The 23,996-nt window shown below is 39.1% G+C and overlaps 1 protein-coding gene across 1 annotated transcript; it reads right to left on the bottom strand.

Moving 5' to 3' along the window:
- Positions 1-5,686: 5,686 nt before the first annotated feature.
- LOC122772648 (aromatase-like) lies at positions 5,687-23,987 on the bottom strand. The gene is made up of 12 exons (XM_044030837.1): positions 22,393-23,987; positions 20,848-20,917; positions 19,382-19,534; positions 19,144-19,294; positions 17,957-18,111; positions 17,060-17,224; positions 16,264-16,378; positions 16,025-16,136; positions 15,170-15,368; positions 7,345-7,434; positions 6,042-6,129; positions 5,687-5,795 (listed from the first exon to the last, which is right to left on the bottom strand). Exons 3-12 carry the CDS (start codon positions 19,521-19,523, stop codon positions 5,687-5,689), a joined length of 1,326 nt encoding a protein of 441 aa, XP_043886772.1. The 5' UTR covers positions 19,524-19,534; positions 20,848-20,917; positions 22,393-23,987.
- Between the last annotated feature and the right edge of the window lie 9 nt (positions 23,988-23,996).

Consider the following 23,996-nt stretch of genomic DNA (forward strand, 5'->3'; position numbering starts at 1 on the left):
CACACATGGACGATGTGAGCTCCCCTGTGGGACACTCACCTCATCATGTGTGAACATGTGAAACACTAATCTGACACTGACTTCATGACTTAGACATTGTTAATTGGACTGATTGAGTGAGGGTGATGCAGGAAGTTTGTATATTTGTACGCAGGTATGATTGTATGTCATTAAAATGACATTTTTGACACATTAAAAGGCAGCAGGTAACTATAGTTCAGGGAAATAATTAAAATTAACTTTTATATTCTGTTCATTATACAGTACAATAAGAATAACAATTGACTAACTGATGCGGGACATTGGACACGTACTTGACCTCTCTGTTTCCTGCCGCTGAACAGCTTAAGGGCCATCAAATCCTTATCCTGCTCTGTCGTATTCACATCACAACACTTGTTCAGGCTCCCGTGTTCATCGACAGCCAGTAAAAGCATTTTGTTATTGCTCAAAATCACTGGCAGATCTCTAATCCAAGCTTCACGCCACGCACTTATTGTTAGAAAAATCATCTAAGTTCCTCTTAACATTAACATCTCATCTTCCTTCCTTCATCCCCAGGTCCTAATTGGACTGTGCTCTGTGATGTGGTCAGTGGCTGTGTGATATGGACATTGTGTGTGGCGCTAAATAATGAGTAAGCTTTAAAAGCAATAATGGTTGAGCTTTACTATTAAACTCTAACACTAGGGATTTGTAGATTAGTGTCGCTTTTTCGATCCTCCCGACCCGCTGATGTGGTGTCACGTACACGTGTACGCTCTCATCTTCACGCAGACTTGGAGTCAAGATAATGAGCAACAGGATGACTCCACCATCGGACTGTGAAACAAATACTGGATGCTTGTGCCGTAAAGTGTAAACACTCCTAACTGCATTCACCTGATTTGTGCCAGTTTATGCCCCAATGTGCTCAGTCGTGTTATATATTCAGCACCCAGGCTCATTATAAGACCTAATTCAATTGACCTGGAGATGTAAACACGTGTATGTGGATATAAGACAGGCCAATTAGGAGTGTCGGGACGCTGAACTGATGTGAATTGTGGTACCGTGATAAAGAGCCTCGTGGGTTACACTTAAAAAACTAAGACAATAACGCATCCTGTAGTTCCTGACACAAAAAGTGAGAAAATGTAAGGAGTGTGTGTGTGTTTGTATATGGGGTCAGTGTAAGCCTAGCTAATGTCCCAATGCTTACTTGGGTGTAATGACCCATCAGTGGTGACATCTTGTTTGATCAACTTCTGCTTCCCTTCACTTGTCTGTCTGGGCTTGGCCTTTGCCTTTCTTCTATCCCCTTTCCCCCGCCTGCCTGCTGAAATCCATCTTCCTACTTTTCATTTCTGAGCTTGTAGATGTACAGGACACCACTGAACCATGTAACTGAGGACATCTACTCTGAGTTTACCGGGGAGAGCAACATGGCATGAATCTGTATTATATTTGTGGGCTTTAAATATAATAAAATGCTAAAAGAAAAATCAGATACTCAGTACAGTGAATGTACAATTACCACTTAATTTTGTTTTATTACACTTCTCTCAAAATCCATGTAAGTCTTCATAATATGCTTTATAGTGTGTGATGATTATTATTCTAAAACATTTATTTATGAATGGTACTAAATAAATGCACTTTACGACACATTATGAGTTTGTTTATACATCCTTGTAGGTATTAGCTTGAATTATTGTTTTTATAAATGTTATGATAGCATTTATAACTATGATTATGCAGCACTGCATTGTGCATCATAATGAATTATAATTATGTTCATAGTGTGTTGTATTATGGTATCACAGACACAGGAAAGTTTTATATTTTATTATTTACAGTCATTTTGTGACGCAAATTGACCGGTTTGCTGGTTTATTGGTTGGTTTATTAGTTTTTAGAATAAATCAATAATCCAGATGTGGTGCATAAAGGATAATGATAATGATAATGATAATAATATAATTAAAAAATCAATAATAGCAGCCCTAACTGAAATTAAAACTTGTGTTTATATAAATCTGTGGTGTATCATTATAATTACATGACATGAATGTCTGTATGAGTCTGTGTGTGTGTTTGTGTGTGTGTGTGTGTGTGCTTGTATTTCTTATGTCTTTAGGACAGTTTTCTGTCATAAACACTCACCTTGTCAGGACCAGTAGTCCTCATGGAGACCGAAACCTGGTCTCAATGAGGCAGAACTTAATTTCTGAGTTAAGTTTAGGGCTAATATTCAAACTGTGGTTAGAGTGAAGTTAGGGTTAGGCATTAACTGGTTACGGTTAAAGGAATGGAAGTCAGTGCAGTGCCCTAAGAAGAACAGCTGTGTGTGTGTGTTTGATGTGTGATAGAGGAGGCCTCTCACTGGGACACCAGCAGGCCTAACTCACTGCAGGCTCGGCTCTCAGCTACACCTCTGACAGGCTTCATACTTATTGCTCAATGACATTCGATGTTTTCCTTCAGTTTGCTGTAAGATTGATTTCCCGGATATGTTTGAAATATCTCCAGAGCCCTAGAGCAGGGTGACTGGCACAGTGGCACAGTGAGGTCTGTACAGTGGGGGGTGCGTGGTGTAGGGGGGAGGAGGATGAGATGGTATGTTTTCCATGTAGGGTCAAAGTAGTAAACATAAAAAAAAACAAAAAAAGGGAGTTTTTAAATGTACACGAGTCATTCATTTTCTGCTTATGTCGGCTGCATCTTCTTTAGTGCCATGTCACATGTTGATATTGGGTGAAAAGGTGTGTGTACAACAGCATAAAAACACGGCCTGCGCCCCAGTACGACACCTAAAAAGCTAAAGATAATCCAGTGGAATAACCACTGATACAAGGTAAATTGTTTGACACAAGAAAACAAAAATGAATTCTTAGATAAAACCAGATATAACTATTAAAGACTGTAAATACAAAAACAAACCAACTTTATTTATCTGTCAACGACATACTATTCCTGAATTATTTCTTTGCAGTCCTTCCGTTGCTTCTTTGCAACAGCGTCCATATTTGAAGTGTGCTGCCATTGTATTCTTCACTGCATACTGTACAATGTGTCTTGGCAGAGGCATTAAATAGCAGGGTGGTAAATATGTTCAATTATGATTTGTTCACCTCTCTTAACTGATGCACACAATTGATGAATATTGTAGGGTAAATGGTCACATGCAAATAATAATAATAATAATAATAATAATATAATAATAACAGCAAAAAAGAGATTTGCTCATCAAAAAACACTAACATAAGTGTTAAAATTTGAGCCACTGAAATTAAGATGCTTGTTTTTCTGTTACTTTCTAAGTTTGTTAATTGAATCACCGTGGTAACTGTCGTATTGTGAACTCTCATTGTCGCTCAGACTCACCCAGCTCTTCACTCTGAAGTCAATATAAATACGCAAAAGTCCAAAATAAACTGGGACATAGTGATAGATGATGCAGAAGAGTCTCACAGTGCCTCGGTGCCTCTCCCGTTGAGGCGTCAGGCTCCTTCTCTCTGTCCTGAGGTGTTTATTGTGATCACATTGTGCCTCATGATGAAACCTTCCCCTCTGTGAAAATGCATCCTGGGTGCGTTTTATACTATGTCACATCTCGTCACTGAACATTAGAGTGAATTTACTCCTTTGTTTCCTCTGAAACGGGGCAGATCTACTGTTTTAAACTCTTTAATGCAATTTAACAATGCCACGTATTCTTTTCACGTTTCATTGGGGTCCCTTACGTGTGAAATTGCAGAGGCTTGCCCAGCCTGAGCGACACGGCACAGCAGTGGCAGGGTCACACCGAAGCGCCAGATGTGGGTGGGAGAGCGAAATTAATTGCTACACATTGTTCAGTGGGTGTGTGCGCACCTTCGGTGAATTAACCGCTCTCTGGGTGTGACTGTTTGAATAACGGGAATTAGGTGTGAGGCCTCTCACTCACAGCTGAAGCTAACTGCGGGCATTGCATCCAATTAGCTTATCTGGCCTCAAATTCATGCTTAACTTTGCGGTTTGCCAGCGCGTAAAACATTTTTGTGAACAGCGCTGTGCACGTAGTTGTTAATCTCTTGTTTTCCGCGCAGTTGGCATGCGAGAAAGTACACCTCGCTAAACTCCTAGTTTTAAAATCTGTTTTTACATCTTTCAAGCACTTTAATATTCAGGATATTATAAGAATCATTTAGGCCCAATCGCTTAATTCAAGTGACATACTGTAGTTTTAATAGTCATGACCTGAAAGCTGTGTATTCGCTGAAAATGGCAAACCAATTAGAGATACTGTCAGCGTGAGCCCATTAATGTGGATCTTAATGTCGCATGGTCAGCCCTGTATTGCCTTCAGATTAGACTTCACAATGAGGTTGAGAGCAGAGGTAATGCACATTAATGACAGTTGGATGGCAGACATGAGGAGCATATGGTGCTCTCCTATATGGCCATTACCCACTTCATGCCATCGCTTCATCCATACAGAGGACGAGGACAGAATCGTATCACATTTTATGGCATGGAGGTTCATAGGGAGAGATAATTAACAATACATCTTTTTATTACATTTAATTTAAGTTAATTTAATTTAGGTTTATTGCAGCTGCATTGTGACAAGTGCAGTCAATGGTTGACACATTTCCATGCACAGTAAAGTCATCGCTGTCCCAGTATACAAGCATTAGTGGGGAATTATTGAATGAAGTGTGTATGCGCTTACACCCCTCACCCCTTCAGCTTGTTAGTATTATGGTGCATCCCATTTACATTAGAAGTTGCAAGCCGTAAATGGGAGTGACGTCATCTCCAGGGTGAGACTGTACACTAACTTTTTAAAAACTTACCTATGGGTCAGAATTCCTGCATACGAGCCATAGTTAGTTAGTTTGCTTAGTGGTTTGTACTTTGGTGTGATTGACAACTGTTTGACTGTTTAGCACCATGCTATGTTTTTTTTTTTATGTCATTGTCTGTAACTTACTGCCTAACCCTGTCTTTTTTTTTTAGACCTAACCCTAACCCCACTAACACTTGTGCATAGAAAAAGACCTGTGCACTAAAAACGTACCTATGGGTCTTGTTCAGGGTTTGGCCAAAACAAGCCATAATTATAAACAGGTGGCTCCGAGTTGAGGTATTTGGCACACACAATCAGCATAGCAACATGTCCATGGAAAAAAATGTTTCAGGCTTGGGACCGGCACAAGGAGCACACTACATGTGGCAGTGTTCATTTAAAGTGTCTAATGTGGATTTGGAACCTTGGTCAGAGGAACCCCAGCCCTTGACCTGGTGGGGCCTCAAACCAACAAACCTTTTGGTCACAAGTCAAGTTCTCTTTCCACTTGGCTATGTGCTGCCCTGTCAGGTGTCATTTTTACTATTCTGTCTGTGTCAGGGTTTATAGGGTTGCTTCAGACTATGGTTTTCAGTCAGACTATCTTACTAATTTGTGTTTGTTAAATTCGAAGCATCTTATACTCAGTTGAAGACAGACAGTTTGGAACATCTGCATCAGAGGAGTCAGCATTGGTGTGCCCACCCTTACTGTGACCCTGGCATAGTCGAGTGGAGAGTTTCCAGCCAAGCCCAGCAGGAGAGAGCACCTCTTCTCTTCACCTGCCCTCTCCCCTCGCCTCTTTATTTTCCTAGGCAATAGGAGGGTTGGGGAGGGGGATGCTTTAATGGAAAGGTGGTGGATGAGGGAGGGTTAGGGGGGTGTGGTGGTGGAGGTGGTGGTGGTGGTGGTGTTGGGGGGCACTCTGCTTCCCCTGGGGCTGCCTGTTGGAGCGAGGTGACCCAGCTTGTCGTTCGGTGACCTGTGAGAGGGACATTATGAAGTGTGAGTGGCTGTCACCCTAACCGCCTGTGACAGCACGGCTCCCGGCACAGCTGTGCCAGCCTGCCCCAGCCAGAGACCCAGGGCCCGCATGGGGAAGAGAAAAGCTGCTTTGGAAAAGGCGCAGGCTGGGGTTTTGGTGTTCACACAGAGAGTCTGTGTTGGGGCGGGAGGGCGGGAGTAGCAGGAGAAAGGAGGTGAGAGTGTCTTCGGCCTTTGCTCTTACTGATGTAACGACTTCTCCATTGATTGTGGCGCTTTAGGGACGACCCCGTGGCCCCACAATGTCAACGCGGGCACAGTTAGGCTTTGAGCTACATGGTGACGTACAGACATGATAGTCAAGGAGCAGGGAACCAGCTGTGTTACATACAGTATATATATATATTTTGTCATTTATGAATGACAAAATGTCATTGTCAACACGTTTTACAGAGCCAGCATCTTTTTTTATTCATCTTGTTTGTTTTAGTCCTCTGCAAATGTCACAGGTTAAAGCTCAAGTAAAAAGGTCTGAGACCTTTGACATGACGTTAGTTTGCTAACTGACTACAGGGACAAGTGTCAATCCAGCTCAGGGTCATTAAGCTGCACTCCTTCCTGTTTGCCTTCTTTTTCCCTTTCTTCTTTGATACTTAGCTGCAAGGTTTTTCTTGAAATAGTCTTTTTCATTCATTCATTCATTCATTCATTCATTCACTGTTGACCGCTTTATCCTCCAGATGAGGGTCACAGGGGCCACTGAAGCCAATCCCAGCAGCAAAAGGCAGGGTACACTCAACCATTCACTCTCACATTCACGCCTATGGTCAAGTGTTCAATTAACCTCTGAATGTTTTTGTAGAAGGATACAGGAGAACCTGGAGAAAACACACACACACACACACAGGAAGGAAGAGTGAAGCAGAGTGGCCCAAAATATTCTTTTTTGCTTGTCAAATACATTCTGTGCCCACCTTTGAAGGTGTTAACCAGTGGTGTTAGTATAATTAAAAATATTTACAAGGTACATCAGCTAATCAGGACTTACAATATGCATGGAATAGCAAAATATAATTACTGTACCTTAGCAAACAACATAAAAGTAAATATGACAAGAAAAACCTGAAATAAATAATTTAAGATAACACTACCATGGTCGTGCTATGTCACTTGTTAATTAATTTAATTGAGTTTACAAACCATCTAACCAGACACAAAGACAATTGATTAAATAAATGCCAGATAAAACAAGGTCATTATCAATACATGAGTTCTACATGAAAGTGAAAAGACCGAATATTGTACTGTTATGTCTCGGTGGAGCTGCAGGTACAAGTGACTTGACAAGTAAGTAACGTAAAACATTTGAAGTGTCTCACAGGGATTCCTAGAATCTGCAGTGTCCTTTGTTTTTTACCCTTGCTGCCACATTTCTTCCCTTTTATTACAATCTCTCCATAGCTTGTGGCTTTACATCCCTTCTGTGTATCTAAACCCTGTCACTTTACTCCACCTCTCCCTCTCTCTGTCCCTCAATCATGGCTGACCTGCGTCCTCTCCCTGCGGGGGCCTCTCCTGGTAGCGTCCAGCTGGCGCACTGTGGATCGACAGGGCAGAGGCAGGAGGCAGAGCCAGATCTACTGGTGCAGAAAGGGGCACACCAGGCAGGCAGGCCCAGTGTCATCATCATCATCAGCAGCAGCAGCAGCAGCAGCAGCAGTGTGCTCTCCCCTGGCTGCCACATTCACAACACACGCACATTTCCCTGTGTATATAGAGCACATTGCTGCTACACACGCACACCAGCATCAACAAACCAATGCCAAACAGGTTTGGTCCGACTGGGACATCGTTAAGTGGGACAAAACATTTGTTGTGTCCCAATGGCACGCACACACACATACACACACACAGGTTTGCACAGCTGTTCTTTGTAGGACTGTCTTTCAATTATTTGGACAGCCTAATGCCCAAACTTAACCTAACCACAATTCAGATCTTACTTAACCAGTTCCTAAACCAGGTCTTAAAGATGAAACAAATACAAGCACACAATAACAAACACACACACATTTGTTCTTGTGTATAAAGCAAGTCATATCGTCCTCAGAACGATGCCAGCCTGAAGCAAGTCACCAGCCTGAAGGAGTCTGAGCTGCACTGAGCATGTAACAGAGCACGTATAGAACAACATGCATGTTATATTAGTCTGTATTCATCCTACGGGGTTTAACACCAGAAGCTCCTTTAATTAAGAGATTGGGGACTGAGCCTCCTGCCTGAAGTCTTCTCCGGGTAGTTCTCTTCTTTCCCAGTTTACCACTTGAACTTGAACTCGACCTTCTTACTGTACCAGCGACTTTACAAACCCATGTACAGCTGCTACTAGTTAAGATCACATGGGAGAGGAGGGAGCAATTGTGGTGGCCTACAAGTTGAATTGACAAAGCTGCACATACACAAAGGTAGATTCAAGGACAAAAGAAATAAAAAGTTGAAATTTAAAAATTAAAAGAAAAATAAATATACAATCTGCTTAAAAACAGGTAAAATAAAACAAAGATAATGTAAAAAAACAACTAATAAAATAAATATCAAATGTTAAAAACTTCACAATAAAGCATTTATTAAAATAAACATGCGATTATACACAGTATATAATATCCAGTATACAATTTTTATGTGTTTTAATTACATTTTTCCAATGTATTATGTTTATTATTCATTTTGTATCTTAAATGCATGTTGTTTATTGTAATTTAGTGTCATTATTAAGTACTCTTATTTGTGCTCAGTACTGGCAAGCACCAAAATACATACTTGTACTTGGTCTGACGTGGTATCAGTGCCTCTCTTATAGAAACCAGTGCAACAATACTGGAATATTAGGGATATGAATTTTAAAGTAGCCATAATGTGACTAGATTCATGACCAGTCATTCATATGGGGAACGGTCTGCATAGACAAAGAATCTTTGCTCTATACACTCTTTGATTATTGGAGTCATGAGTATTCAGGCAAACTTCCTTATTTGTGTTTTGCATGTGTATGTGTGTGTGTGTGTGTGTGTGCGTATGCATATGTTTTGACCTCCTTCACACAGGAAGAACCCCAATTGTGCTCCAGTAGCCAGCCGAGCTCAGTGAAGCAGAGCCTATATGCTCACTGGCATTTCACACACACATCCAGACGTGTGCGTGTAAACACACATGAATGTCATGTATCCAGCTGGGGTCCCATGCGACACACACACACACACACGCACACGCACGTCCACACACACACACACTCACTCTGGTTTCCATGACTTCAGAGGACATGGCATTGACTAACATTCATTTCCTGGAGGTTTACTCTAACCTTAACCAATATAGAGTCTTATATCCTTCTGAAATTATTATTTTTTTTTCCATTTTCAATTTTCATCAACTATACAGACACACCTGAGTAAAAAGTACTTTAAAATCAAACTGAATTTGCGAAATGTGGGAATATGTCACAGTTCAAAGTTCACTTGGCTCGTTTTTATGAACAAAAAGGAAAGAAAAACTGTCTAATTTTGTGACTTCTGCACAATTATTGTTTCTGTATATCACTTCTAAAAATGCGGTTTAAAATAACCCCTGCATTTTTAAAGCCTAAATAAGTGACCTATAAACACACACCCCCAGGATGTCCATATAAGGAGTTGTGTATTATTATGGCAATTTACCATGGGTGCACATGCGGCACAGAGCCGTGCCTCGTGAGCAACAAGGGTTAACCTAACCATAACCACAGCCTGACTACTAGAACAACATGTCTTCACCTTAAAATGTAGTAATTTACATTATCGGGACTTGATTTTTGTCCCCATAAAAAAAGTCAAGGAATACCGCATACACACACAGCTTAGATATTGAAATAATATCTGTGGTCTTATCCGCTAATGTTCACCTTGCCTGGCACGTCCCTCATCTCTCTCTCTGCAGCAGAAAAGAAAACCCTCTCAGCTACGTCTCCTCTCCACCACACTCTGTCCAACTCTTGCCTCGCTCTGCGGGTCAGCCCACCCTCTGCCATCCCTGGCATTTGAGGCACACTTCCGCCTTTAAAAGTTACACCACTACCTTTGATAATCAAGATAGAACCTAATTGAGCTCACCCATGCAGAAGATGCTCTCGCCTTTTTTTTCCCCTTCTTCTTCCACGCACACACACACTTTTCGAGGAGACGGCGGCCTGCACTGTTTCAGCTCATCCAACTGTGAGATTCTCCTTTCCCCATTTTTTTTTCTAGTCCTGCCATCATCTCACTAATGGTGTTTCTATCTCCTCTCCATAGGAGGTAAATGAAGCTTTTAAGCAGGGTGGAGGGAAGAGGGGGAACAACTGAAAAGATTAATTGACTTTCTGCAGAGCCTCACTTATCCTCCACTGGCACCTTTTGACTCGAGAGTGTATTTGTGTTTGGGTTACATGATTATATTGCCATTACGGTGGCAATTTGTAGTGTGTTCAGAACTGTGTCAGGAAATATCAAACTGTGTCCCATCAACCATCACAGATGCAGCGGCTGCTCCACAACTTGATGCTATCAGTCGGAGTCTTGGGTGCACTTCTTGGGTTATGTTTTTATAGATTAAAACGGTAACTTCTAAAATATTAACAAACCATGCCCTGTGATGGACTGGCGACCTGTCCAGGGTGTAGTCCACCTTTTGCGCTACGTCAGCTGGGATTGGCACCAGCGCCCCCTGTGACCCTCATGTGGAAGATAAAGTGGTAGAAGATGGATGGAAGATTCAAACTACAGCTCCACATGACACTCTCTGTGTTGCTCAATAAAGTGTTGTTTAGATCTTGTTCCTGCATTGCCACAAAACAGTTCCAGAAGTGAATTCTACTGCTCAAAAAACAAAAAACCCAGTCTTTCAGCAGTTTGATGGGATAAATACTTCTTGCCCACCCCCCGGTCACCTCTGCACTACCTCAGTCAGGTCTGATAGTTTTTGAGTCCATTTTCAGATGAAGGATGAGGCAAAGAAAAAACCTAACATAATTTCTGTTCACAAAGATCAAAAAGAAGCACAATAATAACGTCAACTGCAACATAAAAAGTTGCACACTGCAGCTTTAAAAGCCTGTAAACTCCTCCGAGTCTTTGTGACTTTGTGTTTGGAAACCCGCGCAGTCATTCACTTGACACACACATACGCACCGACTTCAAACCCTGGACAGTGAAAGACGAGAGTCAAGTGTGTGAATGTGAAGAGAGTTCACTCTCCATCTCCACCCCCCCCACCACCACCATCACCCCCACTGTAAACTCCACCACCCACAGCTGCACACACACCCTTCTCCTGTCACGGTGATAATCTCTATGTCAGGAGCCGTCTGTTAGAGATTTGTCCGTCTGATTCAGTGAGCGTCCGAGTGGCAGGTCTAGCTGCAGTGCCACAGGGTGTTCGAGGGATGTGTGTGTGTGTGTGTGTGTTTACACTCAGTGCCATAGGTGGTGGAGTCGCTGTCCTTGTCAGTGTGCACAGTCGTTTATCTTCAGACCTATGATTTGTGACCGTGAGTCCAAGACGAACACAAACTGCTTCCCGAAACACTCTTTGTCATTTGAAAGGAACATTTATCAAACCCTATATGTGAGAGGTATTTCATCCAAATTCAAACTTCCAGACAGAGAATGATTCTCAGTGCAATAGCTTTATAATTTAGTGCAATGTGTATTTATTTTTTTTTTTCAGCATATCATAAGAGAAACATAGGGCCACACATACACATATCTATCCATGGTAGATGACAATAATGAAATGAACATAATTGAAACAATCACATACAGTACGTACCACAAATAATAAAAAAGTGTACATGTATGTTTCTGTTTTTATTATGTGAAACACTTGTGTGCTACATTTTTATTGTACGAAAAGTGCTCCATAAATAAAGTTTGATTGATTTATTGATAAATGTATATACATGCACACATTGTATAGATGTAAACATGTAATAAAAGGATTATATGAAAGTCATTCATTATTGTGTCAGTTTCCACATTAAATTTGACTATAAACAAGTGCTTCAATAACAAATAAATGCTAACATGAGTAAAAATATTATGCATAATATATTATAATATTTGTATTCATGTATTCTAGAAGTCAAGGGCCGCATTAGTGACACTTTAATGACCACTGGCCGATATCAATATCACATATACACATCTCTAACATGAGAAATTAATAGTTTGTGTTTAATCCATTCAATGGGAAATAAGACCCCAGTTTACCTCACGAAAAACAGTGTTCATCCGTGTCGGCAAAAGAGATTCAAGAGTAAAAACTTAAAATCATGGACAAATCATTATGAAAAAACAACATTTAAAGTGTTAATTTTAGTGAGTAGATCCAATTTTGTGCAGATCCTGATAATTATCTGGATCTTAGTGTGGTTCATCATCGTGTGCTAATGTGGTAAAAGTTTCATCTGGCAAAATGTAACAAAATAAGTGAAATTTAAAACCTTCATCTCAGTGTTTTTGATTTGGAGTAACCCTTGAAAAACTGTAAATCTTTTCTTTCTTCTTATTATCTCTTTACAGGAACATCTGAGGTCAAAACGATACATTACTATTACTATTTTTATTTCCATTGCTCCTTAATTTAACCAAGATTAAACTCATTGTGTTTGAGACATAAAACTGGAAAAACCTGGAAAATTATTTAAATTAAATCTACTCTTCTGTGGTCACTTTGAACACTGAGACTACGGCTTGGCTTTTTTTTTTTAAATGCTTCAAAGGTGCGAAAGTTTTTTGAAACTTAAAGCAACAAGTCCACAAAATGAGTTTTAAAAGTTCACCCCTTTATGAAAGATAATTTAAATTCTGAAAAAGCTGTAATTGTTGGGTTGAGTTATTGTTTCTTTCAAGCTTCTTTTTCCCTCTCTCTTTTGCCTTTCATCCGTCCCCTCCTGACATGTTCTCCTTCCTGTATCTGTTGTTTGGTCTCCTCTTGTCACTCCACTGCAATCATCCTCGTAGGGGGCCTTGTCATCTGTATCTACTCATATCCCACAATCCCCTTTTGCTCTGAACACTACTGCACTTAAATGTCAGTTGTGATGAGTCGGCCACACCCACCTGACACATCAGCTCAGCACCTGCTAAAAGCTTTTATGGAACAGAACAGAGTGTGAGCCTGGTAGTTGATATAAATTAAAGACTTTTTTCCTCTTCGGATTATGGCTCTAAAGGGACAGTTTATGAAATGGAAAGACAGCGAGGGAGAACCTAAGGTTGTGATTGGTTGCCATCTAGTGGCTCTGACAAGTGTCTGCTGCTGAACTTTCACAGAGCTCTCTCTGTGAAAAATGTAAGATGCAGTGCTGATCGACTTTATTACATGTAGCGCAGATCAAAAATGGAAATAAATATATCAATGTGTCATTTTTTTTCATGATTAGCGTAATTGACATTTTCAACCGTATAGTGTAAACGGGTGGAGTTTGAAATCTGAAAGCAGCTCAGAACTTGTGAAAATGTGTTGTATTCCTGTGAAAGAATATGTATGAAAAAATAAGTACATTTAACTCATCAAAATAATGATTTTCTGCACCTTTCATACATTTTTTTTTACATTTTATGACTTGCTGCAGTATATAGTAGCTGCAAAAGAGCTGCACTAGAATTACACCTAAAACTTTTAAATCCTGTTTTAAACTATCTCACGCACACATATACTTGTTTTATTATAATGTATATCTGAGTGGGAATACATTATGGACCAAATGCATTCCCTTTACTGTAAACCTAAAACCAGATTTCAACCCTGAAAATTTTGTTGTTGTTTTTTTAACATTGTTTTGGGTTAGTTTTAGTTTTTAAATTTTTTTTGTCGTCCAAAAATTGACAAAATGTTATAGTGTCCAAAAATTGATGAAAAAAAATCCTAGTTTTAGTATGTCGTCCAAAAAGTGACAAAAAAGTCATAATTTAGCAAGCCATCCAAAATTTGACAGAAGAGTCATTGGTTAGCATGTCGTCCAAAATGTGTCAAAAAAGACATAGGTTAGCATGTCTTCCAAAATCACTCAAAAAAGTCATATGTTAGTATGTCTTCAAAAATCATTCAAAAAAGTCAGAATTTAGTATGTCGTCCAAAACCATTCAAAAAAGTCATAGTATAGTATGTCGTACAAAATCACAAAAAAAGTCATACTTTAGTATGTCCTCCAAAATCACTCAAAAAAGTCATAGGTGAGTATGTCCTCCAAAATCACTCAAAAAAGTCATAGGTTAGTATGTCGTCCAAAATTTACCCATATACTAAAGTATGACTTTTTGGTCAAATTTTGGACGACGTACTAAAGTATGACTTTTGAACATTTGAAATTTTGGACGACAAAGAAGAAGAATTAAGATGAAAAAGAAACAGGAAAAGTCCCCACCCATCTTTATTGCTTTTTTATTATAATGAATTCAGTTATTACCGTAAATCACTAAAGTTTATGAGTCTCCAAAAAAAATCTACTGCAAAAATTATATTATAAACAATATTATAAAGTAACAGACATTACAATAAATTGACTATATAATTATCTAGTAGAAATATATATGCATGTAATTTACTTTATTTTATATTGTCTTCATTTATATTTATGTATTTGTTTTTAATTTATTCATTGATTTGTTTTTTAATGTTTCTTTCTCTGTACATGCCATTTATTTTGTACATTATGCCTGTCACACAACGTGTTCAATGTGCCTTGTTTGTAGATTTACTGAGAGGTAAAAAAATCATTTAAAGAGGTGTTTTGTGCTGTGTTGTGTTTTGTGTATTACTGTAAATTTACTTAACTTTAGGTACAGTTCGTAATATTTGGGAGACTTTTAGAAATTTTGTGTACTACACTTATCATACTTATTATATTTTTTTGTGTATAATCACTGTGAAATAAAAATGGTTTTGGTTTTCTTAGCTTTAGAATAAGCTTTTTTATATGTACTAAATTAGCCAGAATATGCATTTTATGTTTTGTAGCAGAAGCTTAACTACACAAATAAAGAAGAATTGCGTCCTTTCTGACATGCACCAAAGTTCCCCGATGTGCTGGGAAAAGGGGGGAGTGAGTGAAAGACTCTTTTAAATGTTGGTATACCTACATGAAGGGAGGATTTATTATTTTTCATGGCTCTTGTCCTATTAGTACTAATGTATCCAATAAAAATGCAACTTTGAGTATTTTTCAAAAAAGAATCTACACTAATACAACATTCTAAGGCCTCTTAGGTTGGCCAGCTAAAGTGATTACATTTAATTATTTTAATTTTAGTTTTAAATGTGATTACTATGGAAGATAAAACATAGTCTGGATTAGACATAGTAGTAGTCGTGTTTTCAGGTTTGGTTTCTCACCCACAACGGTGTCGATCTCTCGCAGCAGCTGCAGCTCCACGTCTGGATGCTGTTTGAGGAGCAGCAGCATGAAGAAGACACTGATGGACATGGTGTCAGGAGCGGCGATCACCATCTCCAGCACACACTGTGTCACGTTCTCGGCTGACAGCTCACCGTGGTTCTGAAAAAAACACAAGCACACACTTGTGGATAAGTCAAAGTGCAGGAAACTTTTGAGTTTTTGGTCCCAACAGACTTTATTGTTCGGCTTGGACTGTGGCATGTTTCCACCCAGTTTCGTGAAGTTTCGATTTGGTAGAGATGGGAATCTATATGGGTATCAGTTAGTATCGGTCAAAATCACTGGATCAGATATCAGACAGGTGCAAATGTAAAATCCTACACTGTATATCACATGCTTCACTGTGCACAGACTCAAAAAAAGGGTAAATAAAAATCAGCAAAAGCATTTTTTACCTGAGTCATGTTTGGGCTGTTAATTTCTTCTTTTTGTGAGATAAAATATTTGTTACACAGTTGGAGAATTGTGTTTTTGAAAAATGAGCTTCATAGGTTCATAAATGTTCTAAAATGACTGTGTCGGACTAATATCGGTAATATTGGTAATATCGGTAGATACACAAGTTTGTGATATCGGTATTGGTATCGGACACAAAAAAGTGGTACCATCCCATCCCTAAAATTTGATGCGACTTCATTTGGCTGATTTCCGTGCCAATTTTCGTCTGTTTTCACCAACATTTCAGACTTCAAAAATGCTTAAAAATGGAAATAATAATAATGATTCCATGAATTCAATTTGATTCTCACTCTTACCTGTGCAAATATGAGCTCTGTGGTGAAATTGATGTTGTCCAGTTTGTCTGCCTGATCCACGTCTCTCCTCTTCTGCTCTACGAGATCCCCGATGGCATCGTGCAGCTCCTGGCTGTGAGAAACACATACTGCATTGGTTTTTTTTGTGGGGTTAAAAAAAATAAAAACACTGGGGTTGTTCATATGAAGAAACACGATCAGGTGAATAACCGAGTGAGAAATAAAGAGAGGAGACTCACACTGCTTTCTTATTCCTCTGGTGAATCCAGGCAAACTTGAAATAGATGTCGGGTTTGATCAGCACACTCTGCCACGTGTCAAAATACTTGTGAATCTTCTGCAGCAGCTCTTTCTCTGCACACACAGAGTTTACAGGTGCATCAAAATATAACATATGAAAATATAAAAAGTGGTGATACTACACAGACATTGCATTTGCTGCACAGCTTTGGTTTTTAAAACTTGAAACAGATGTGCAAATGTGCACTAAATGTGCAATCTTCAACTAGAAAATAAAAACAAATAACTAAAGGCTAATTAGATGGCTAATATGTCCATATAAACTTAGTTTACTTATGCTAAACAGCAAATCACATGGCTGTAATGCATTTAAACATGTAGGTGTGGTCAAGCTGCCCTGCTGATTCTCAGTTTTTCAGAAACCAATCGTCTACAGAAAATGGTCTAAAAACATAAATATCCATTGAGCAGTAGTTGAAAATGCATTGTTGATGCTGGAGGTCAGAGGAGAACGACCAGCCTGCTTCAAATTGACCTCACTCGTCCAACAAGTCCAACCTTAAAGCAGACGACCACACCACGTGACTCTTTATGTGTACCTAATAAAGTGCAAATGCACAGCAACTAAACAAACTACAGCTAATAAACTAAAATCACACAGTGTCCACCTGTGTTGAGGTCATCACCAAGCAGATGTTTCGGTCAAAGCAAAGACTAAAGTACACACACACACACGCACACACACACACTCACACACACACACGCACACACACTCACACACACACGTGTACTCACCATCGACAGGAACACCCAGGAAGAGTCTGTTGGAGATGTCGACCACGGTGCAGCGCAGCAAACTGAGCACGTCCACGTGACCCAGACTGTCCAGGTCGTCCAGGTGAGTCTGCGTGGACGAGACACAAACCTCCACTGTCCTCTGCAAACCTGGACCTGTGAGAGCTGACACACACACACACACACACAACAGGACCACCAAATGTTAAAAATCAGTGAATAACTGGATGGACTAGACTATAACAAATTTAAATGAGGTTAAAGCTACGCACAAAAAAAAGAAAACGGTTGGGCATAAAACTTGAAATGGTAAAACCTTAAAAATCCAATAATTAAACTTAACATCGATCTAAAATACAGTTGTTCAACTCAACTAATGATAATTTGCTTTCACATTACTTCACCTTTAAGTGAAAGTTTCAATAAAATTCATAGCTATTGCCGTTTAAAGTCTAAATGACTATTGTTTTTGGACGTTTTCCTTTTCTAAACTTTGCCAGTTTCCATAACATCACAGTAAATCAACTAAGTACATATATATATATGTAATTTCATTTCAGCAGGTACAATGTTAGTCTTTGTTTCTCCTTTATTGTTTCCTTCTTAGCACATCACCACACTTAAAAATCACTTAAAACATCACTTAAAAATGATGTTTTAATCCAAATCTTTACTTTTATTATCTTTGTTTCCATTTTTTTTTACTTTAAAGAGAAAAAGAAGAGAGACATTGACATGAATATAATAGCTAAATAAGCAGAAAATGTCAAAATCATGGCATAAATTTGAAGTTTAAAGACATGATTAAGTTCACACCTCTTTCCCACTCACATAGACCACTGGTGTTGTTATATTTCCTATGTTTATAATTATTTATTTATATTTATATGTTGTTACCTTTGGTGAAGTAGAAGCGAATCTTCTTCCACAGAGTCATGTTGTTGTTGAAGATGACGCCTCGCTCGTGCATGCCGATGCAGCTCAGTCCCTGCTCGCTCCCAAAACGTGACGAGTAAAGTCCATTCTTCAGAACGTGGTGCACAGCTGATGGTCTAATTGTAAAAAAAACGGAACAAAAACCAAACAAATTGTGAAAATACTCTTGGACTGTTTGACAGCTTCCTTTCTGAGAATTAAAGCTGCAGTGTGTAACTTTTCGCTGATGTTATTATTCTGCCTCTGTTTTTTTTTTTTTTGTGAACAGAAATGACGTGACATTATTTGTGACTTTATCTGAATAAACAACACTTTCAGGCCCGCCTCTGTTTGTTGGAACATTACACAAATCACTTCCTATGTGCAGCGCTGTAATGTCGCCTGGTGACGCATGATCTTAACACCATGTGGAGTGGATACAATGACTGTAGTTCCTTTTAATGACTTTTTACAACGGGTTTGCTAATTAAATTAAATTAAATAAACCAACTGAACCCAATTAACTACATAACAAATTATGAATGAATGAAAGTGCTGTATCAAAAACAACCTTGTATGAAATTCATTTACAAAGAAGAAAACTATTCACATTTTCGCTACAATTTTAGTTAGTTTTATAAACATACAATTGTTTCAGTTAGTTATCTTTTAAAAAAAAAATTGTTTTTATTTTTATTTCAGTAAACGAAAATGTTTCAGTTTTCATTATTTCGTTACTTTCTGTTACCTATTAAATAACTTTGGTGTGTGCTCATTTGACAGTAGTTTAAAGCTCCAGTGTGTAACTTCTAAACACCTAAAGCTCAAAAACAACCTGGTGGAAGTCAAAATAAAAAGAGATGGTGCAGCTTTGTAACAGAAACTGTTACATGTAGGTGCTTCTTGGGTGTTTTTTCAGCCAAGGAGTAAAATCAGTAACATCAAACATTCTCCACTTTCTGAAAGAACAACTCTAGGTCCATATTCCAAGTGTTTGCTGCCTTCTCGCTTTTCTCATGTAGCTATTATCCTTCCACCTGTCCATCAGTGGGGATTTAAACATTATGTGTGCAGCGTGGGCATGTCACGTGTGGAGAACGTAACTTAAATGTAACAGAGATTCACTTATATTTAAAAGTTACGCACGTCAGTTTTCGCAGAGAACCAACCTGCTGATTACGAGCGTCTCCTCTCCGTTTATCCACACTCTGACGATGTCTCCATATTTGTCGTTGTAGTAGTTGCTGGCTGTGCCGATACCAGTCCACAGGAATCTCACATACGACAGAAGTGGCCCCAAACCCAGGCAGAAAGAAGGACCTGTTGACAGTAATGACAGGAAGTATAAATCAAAAAAAGAAAAAGAAAAAGACACTCGCATTCAAATCTGTGCTGAGTCTACAGTACCTGGGACGCTTTTCCTCTCTGTGTGGCTCCACGCAGCCAGCAGGAGACACACGAGCAGCAGTAAGGTTCTGGTCGCCATAGCGACGCCCGGTGACCCCGCTGCAGTGACATTGGGGGACATGGAGACCAGGTCTGAAGCCATGGCGTCCAAACCTACTGGAGTCATCGCCAGGTCACAAGCAGGCATCAGATCCATGAGAGGAGAGATTTTTACAAAACGTTGACACGCGACTGCACAAACCCAGAGACTGGTCCAAAGTGATGGAGGCTACCTTCAACAAGCTCTGTCTCTTTATGAGCAGCCCGAGCTGGTGAGCAGCCAGGTCAGGGCGAAATCAAAAGTCACAACACGGGAGGGAAACAGTAAACAATTCACGTCTAACCTTGAGGAGTTTGGATTTGATCCAGTGCCCTTGAGGGAACAGGAATTTCTTCCACACGGACGTGTTGTGATGCAGCTTTGGAGCGAGATTCAATCTATGGAGTGTATTTGACATTTTGATGATGTGAAGCACTCCTGAACTACTCCTCCTTTAGAACATCAGAAGAATCTGGCACCTGCACGGTCTCCGATAATGAAACTATTTATGTCATCCTAATCTGCAAAATGTCTTTTTTTAGATTAACATTCAGGGGTTAGACAGGGACCTGAATCTATCTATCTATCTATCTATCTATCTATCTATCTATCTATCTATCTATCTATCTATCTATCTATCTATCTATCCATCTATCCATCCATCTATCTATCTATCCATCAATCTAACTATATAGATAGATGGATAGCTATGTAGCTACATAGCTCGATAGCTATGTAGCTACATATCTGGCAATTAACTCTTTAAAAAAAATAGAGAATTTGATTAAATTAAATTAAATTAAATTAAATTAAATTAAATTAAATTGAATTAAATTAAATTAAATTAAAGAGATAATTGTTTATACTGTAAATAAATGTTCATAAAAACAATGTATTCAGTAAGTGAAAAGAAGGCACGAACTAAAAAGTTTTCCGGCTGTTTTTTGAACATTAAACAATTCTGTATTCATGTATTCATTGTATCTGTACTGTATTGCATTTATGTTATTGTACTATTTTACTTATTTCACATTTAATCTACCTTTCTAAGACATCATTATTTTATCAACTGCTTTATTTCTTTTTCTACTCCTTTTATGTCTTCTTCAGTTTTGTCTATGTGCTTTTAAACATTGAATCCATAGCATATGAAAAGTGCTTCATCAATAAACCTGGGTTTCTTTTGCCTTTTGAATTATTATTTGAATTATTACTTTTTCGCCTCTGCCAGTAGATGGAGAACCAGAGCTGTGATCCATGAAATGAGATGTGCCAGGTTTTCTGTAGCCAAAGCTCATTTATTGTTATAAAAACAAAATCATCAACATGAACTGACTGTGATGAAATGACTCCGATCAGAAACACACACTGTATGTGGTTCACTCACTTCATGCTGCTGCTGCAGTTGAAGTCAGGACGTTACGTCATAATATCCACAGCACTGATTTCACTGCATCCTGTAATCATGAGATAATAAGTGTTTAGTGACGGATGCTTTTTTTAAGCTAAAGAGAGAAAGAAGAGCTTCAAGGCTCTGCATCACACTGCATGCAAGAGGAAATACAGCAGAACATGTTCTGATCATTTTAGTGAAGATGGAAACTGCTACATGCTGTAAATAATACAATGATGAAATGACTTGTTTGCAGACGTCTCACTTCAGTAACGCGACGCCGCTGTCGCCTCCATCTGTCCTTACACAAACTGAATCACTTCCTACGCGGTAACGTCACAGGGGGACACAGAGCGGAGCTGATGGACTTAATTAACATTGTTTATATTTAAAAGTTTACACACTACAGCTTTCGATTATTATATCAACGTACAGTATCAGCTGTGCAAACACACTGTTATTTATGTAACTATAAATGTGTTCATTAAAAAAATGAAAAGACATTTTCCACTTGGTGACAAACACCACGTCACATGACTGTGTCTCTGCCTTTGTTCCCTTCGCTCTCTCTCTCTCTCTTTCTGTATAAACGTCTCTGTGAATTCACTCGTCGCCCACACTCCAGCCCAAGAATGTGAGACGCTCAAACGTCCGACTGTGTGCCGAGGCTCTACGTGGAAATCCATGCCGCGTACGATGCCTTTCAGGCTGCAGATTGTTCTGCGCGATTAAGCAGAGACGGCCCGCATTGTTCTGCCCAGAAACAGAAGTTAATGTAACCTTGCCTCTGACCTCTGTCTTGTGGTCAACCACATCTTTGTGAGGAGAGTTGTTCCAAAAGTGAACAAACACGGAGAACAAGAAACTAAAGAGGAGTTTAAATGTCAAAAACATGTGTGACGCCTCAACACGTTCACATTATTAACACAACTTATGTGGCATATTCTGCCAATGTGTCTTTGTTGTGTTTAAATCATTTCCCTGTTGTGGGAACAATAAAGGATTATCTTATCTTATCTTATCTCATCTTATCTCATCTTATCTTAGGTATATTAACATACCATATGATGAAGTTACAGGGCAATGACATGTAGTTTCATATACAGTGAAAATGTTTGTTGTGTGAATTATTTTTAAACTTTATTTTTTCATTACTTTAGTCTATGTTTTACGTCATAATATTACAAGAATAAAGACATAACATTATGAGAATAAAGTTGTAATATTATGAGAATAAAGTCAATTATTAATCAAGCAAAGACAATCAGCTACAACCTGCGACGAGATGAGAAACTTTTAAATTTAAAATGAAATTAAATAATGATCGAAAATCAATTACGAGAAAGAAAGAGAGAAAGAAAAAAGAAAGAAAGAAAGAAGGAAAGAATATTTGATCCTCAGTTTGAACTTCAGGAGGTCATTTTGACCACGTCTCTGTGTCTAAATGCATCCACCATGTGACTCCCTTCATAGGAATTTGCTTCGATAAGTGTCTAACAAAGTGGCTGAGAGATTAAAGGTATTTAAAGATTCTCTCACAGACTGAGGAGGCAGGTGGGAGGATGAAAGTCTGCAGGAGGACACGTCAGGTCATGTGGTCGTCCTTGGCTCGAAGCTGCAGGACAGATGTGGACCCATCGGCCGCGCGGTGAGAAGACAGATAAGGCTCTTTTCCTCGCAGCTGCATCTCAGGGAGGAGAACACACAAGCAGAAATATCACAGAAACAGTGCAGGTGGAGATGATGTTGACCTATTTACACATTTGGTTAATTTCAGTGGAGTCTCATTGGATCAGCCTTCCAGAACACGCTGATAAAATCCCCTTTGTTGTCAGTCTCATCTGTGAGAGCGTGTGAGACAACAAAGGAACGACCTCGATGCTCTGAAGACTCTGCACACACGTGCACGTCTCCTCTTCTGCTGAAGCCATTCAAGCCATTCATCTGTCAGCAGACAGTGACCTACAGCCTCGGGGCAGGAACACACACACATTCTAGAACTCAGCACCTGAACAGTGGTGGTGCACGTCCACTTGGTTTCCTCTCTATCTCATCTCCCCATGTACTTTTATACTTTATACTATTTTGTGACTTCTTTAGGACCTTTTTCTGATTCTATTGAGGAAGAATCCAATTTCTGAGGAAATGGTTATGTTGGTATGTAGACACAAAATTCAAACTTAAAGCTGCGGTGTGTAACGTTTGGTGATTTTTTTGTTTTTGCTGATGTTATTATTCTGCTTCCGTTTGGGTTTTTGTGAGCAAAAACCATGTAATATAATTTGTATGATGTGTTTTTCATCATGTCAGGCAATACTATCAGACCTGATTGAGGGAATGTGTGTGTAGCGCAGTGGCGGAAGGGCAGTAAAATTCCCTTCTGAAACTTTTCACTCTCCCCGTGTATTCCTCTCACTTTATGTTATTAGTATTTATTGAATACTATTGACCTTTTGACCTTTGCTGTTCCCACTGCCTGTGTTGACATGAAACAATTCACTTCCTGTGTGCAGCTCGGCAATGCTGTCCGGCACTGACTATACTGAGAAACACAAATAGAGTCGAATGGAGCTGACAGACTTAGTGTGTCAAAAGTTACACAGTCATTTTTTTTGAAAGAGCTTATAAAAACATTTGAATACAGTTAAGAACAACAACAAAAAGAAAGTACATGTATAATATGAGGTTTTTAACCAGCGACACCTACTTTACATGCAAATCAAAAGAGGCCAGCGACAGCCACCTTTCACCATGAATAATCCTTAAAACGCCCGGAGATGTTCCACTGTCGCGTTTCTGGTGAAATGTCATGTTTTTGTCCCAAATCAAAGCGATGGAAACGAGTCATTGTTGGATTTGCCGAATGGAAGCTGTGAAGATGTGACAAGGAGAGAAAGAACTGCGTCTAGCAGAGAAGAAACAGAGGGAGGGGTTACAGAAAAGAGAAGACATGAACACAACGTTTGATGTGCAGTTACTTTAAAAAAAAAAATAAATAAATAAATAAAAACATGATGAACTGAACTGGATTAAATGTTCTGTTATTTTACTCCAAGCTCTCTGTGTGTAACTGTCTTTTATACATAGCATAATAATGATGATGATAAATCAATGAAAACTAAATGTGTTTGTTGTAATGCGTG

This window comes from Solea senegalensis, linkage group LG7 (assembly GCF_019176455.1).
Source record: "Solea senegalensis isolate Sse05_10M linkage group LG7, IFAPA_SoseM_1, whole genome shotgun sequence".
Taxonomy (NCBI): Eukaryota; Metazoa; Chordata; class Actinopteri; order Pleuronectiformes; family Soleidae; genus Solea; species Solea senegalensis.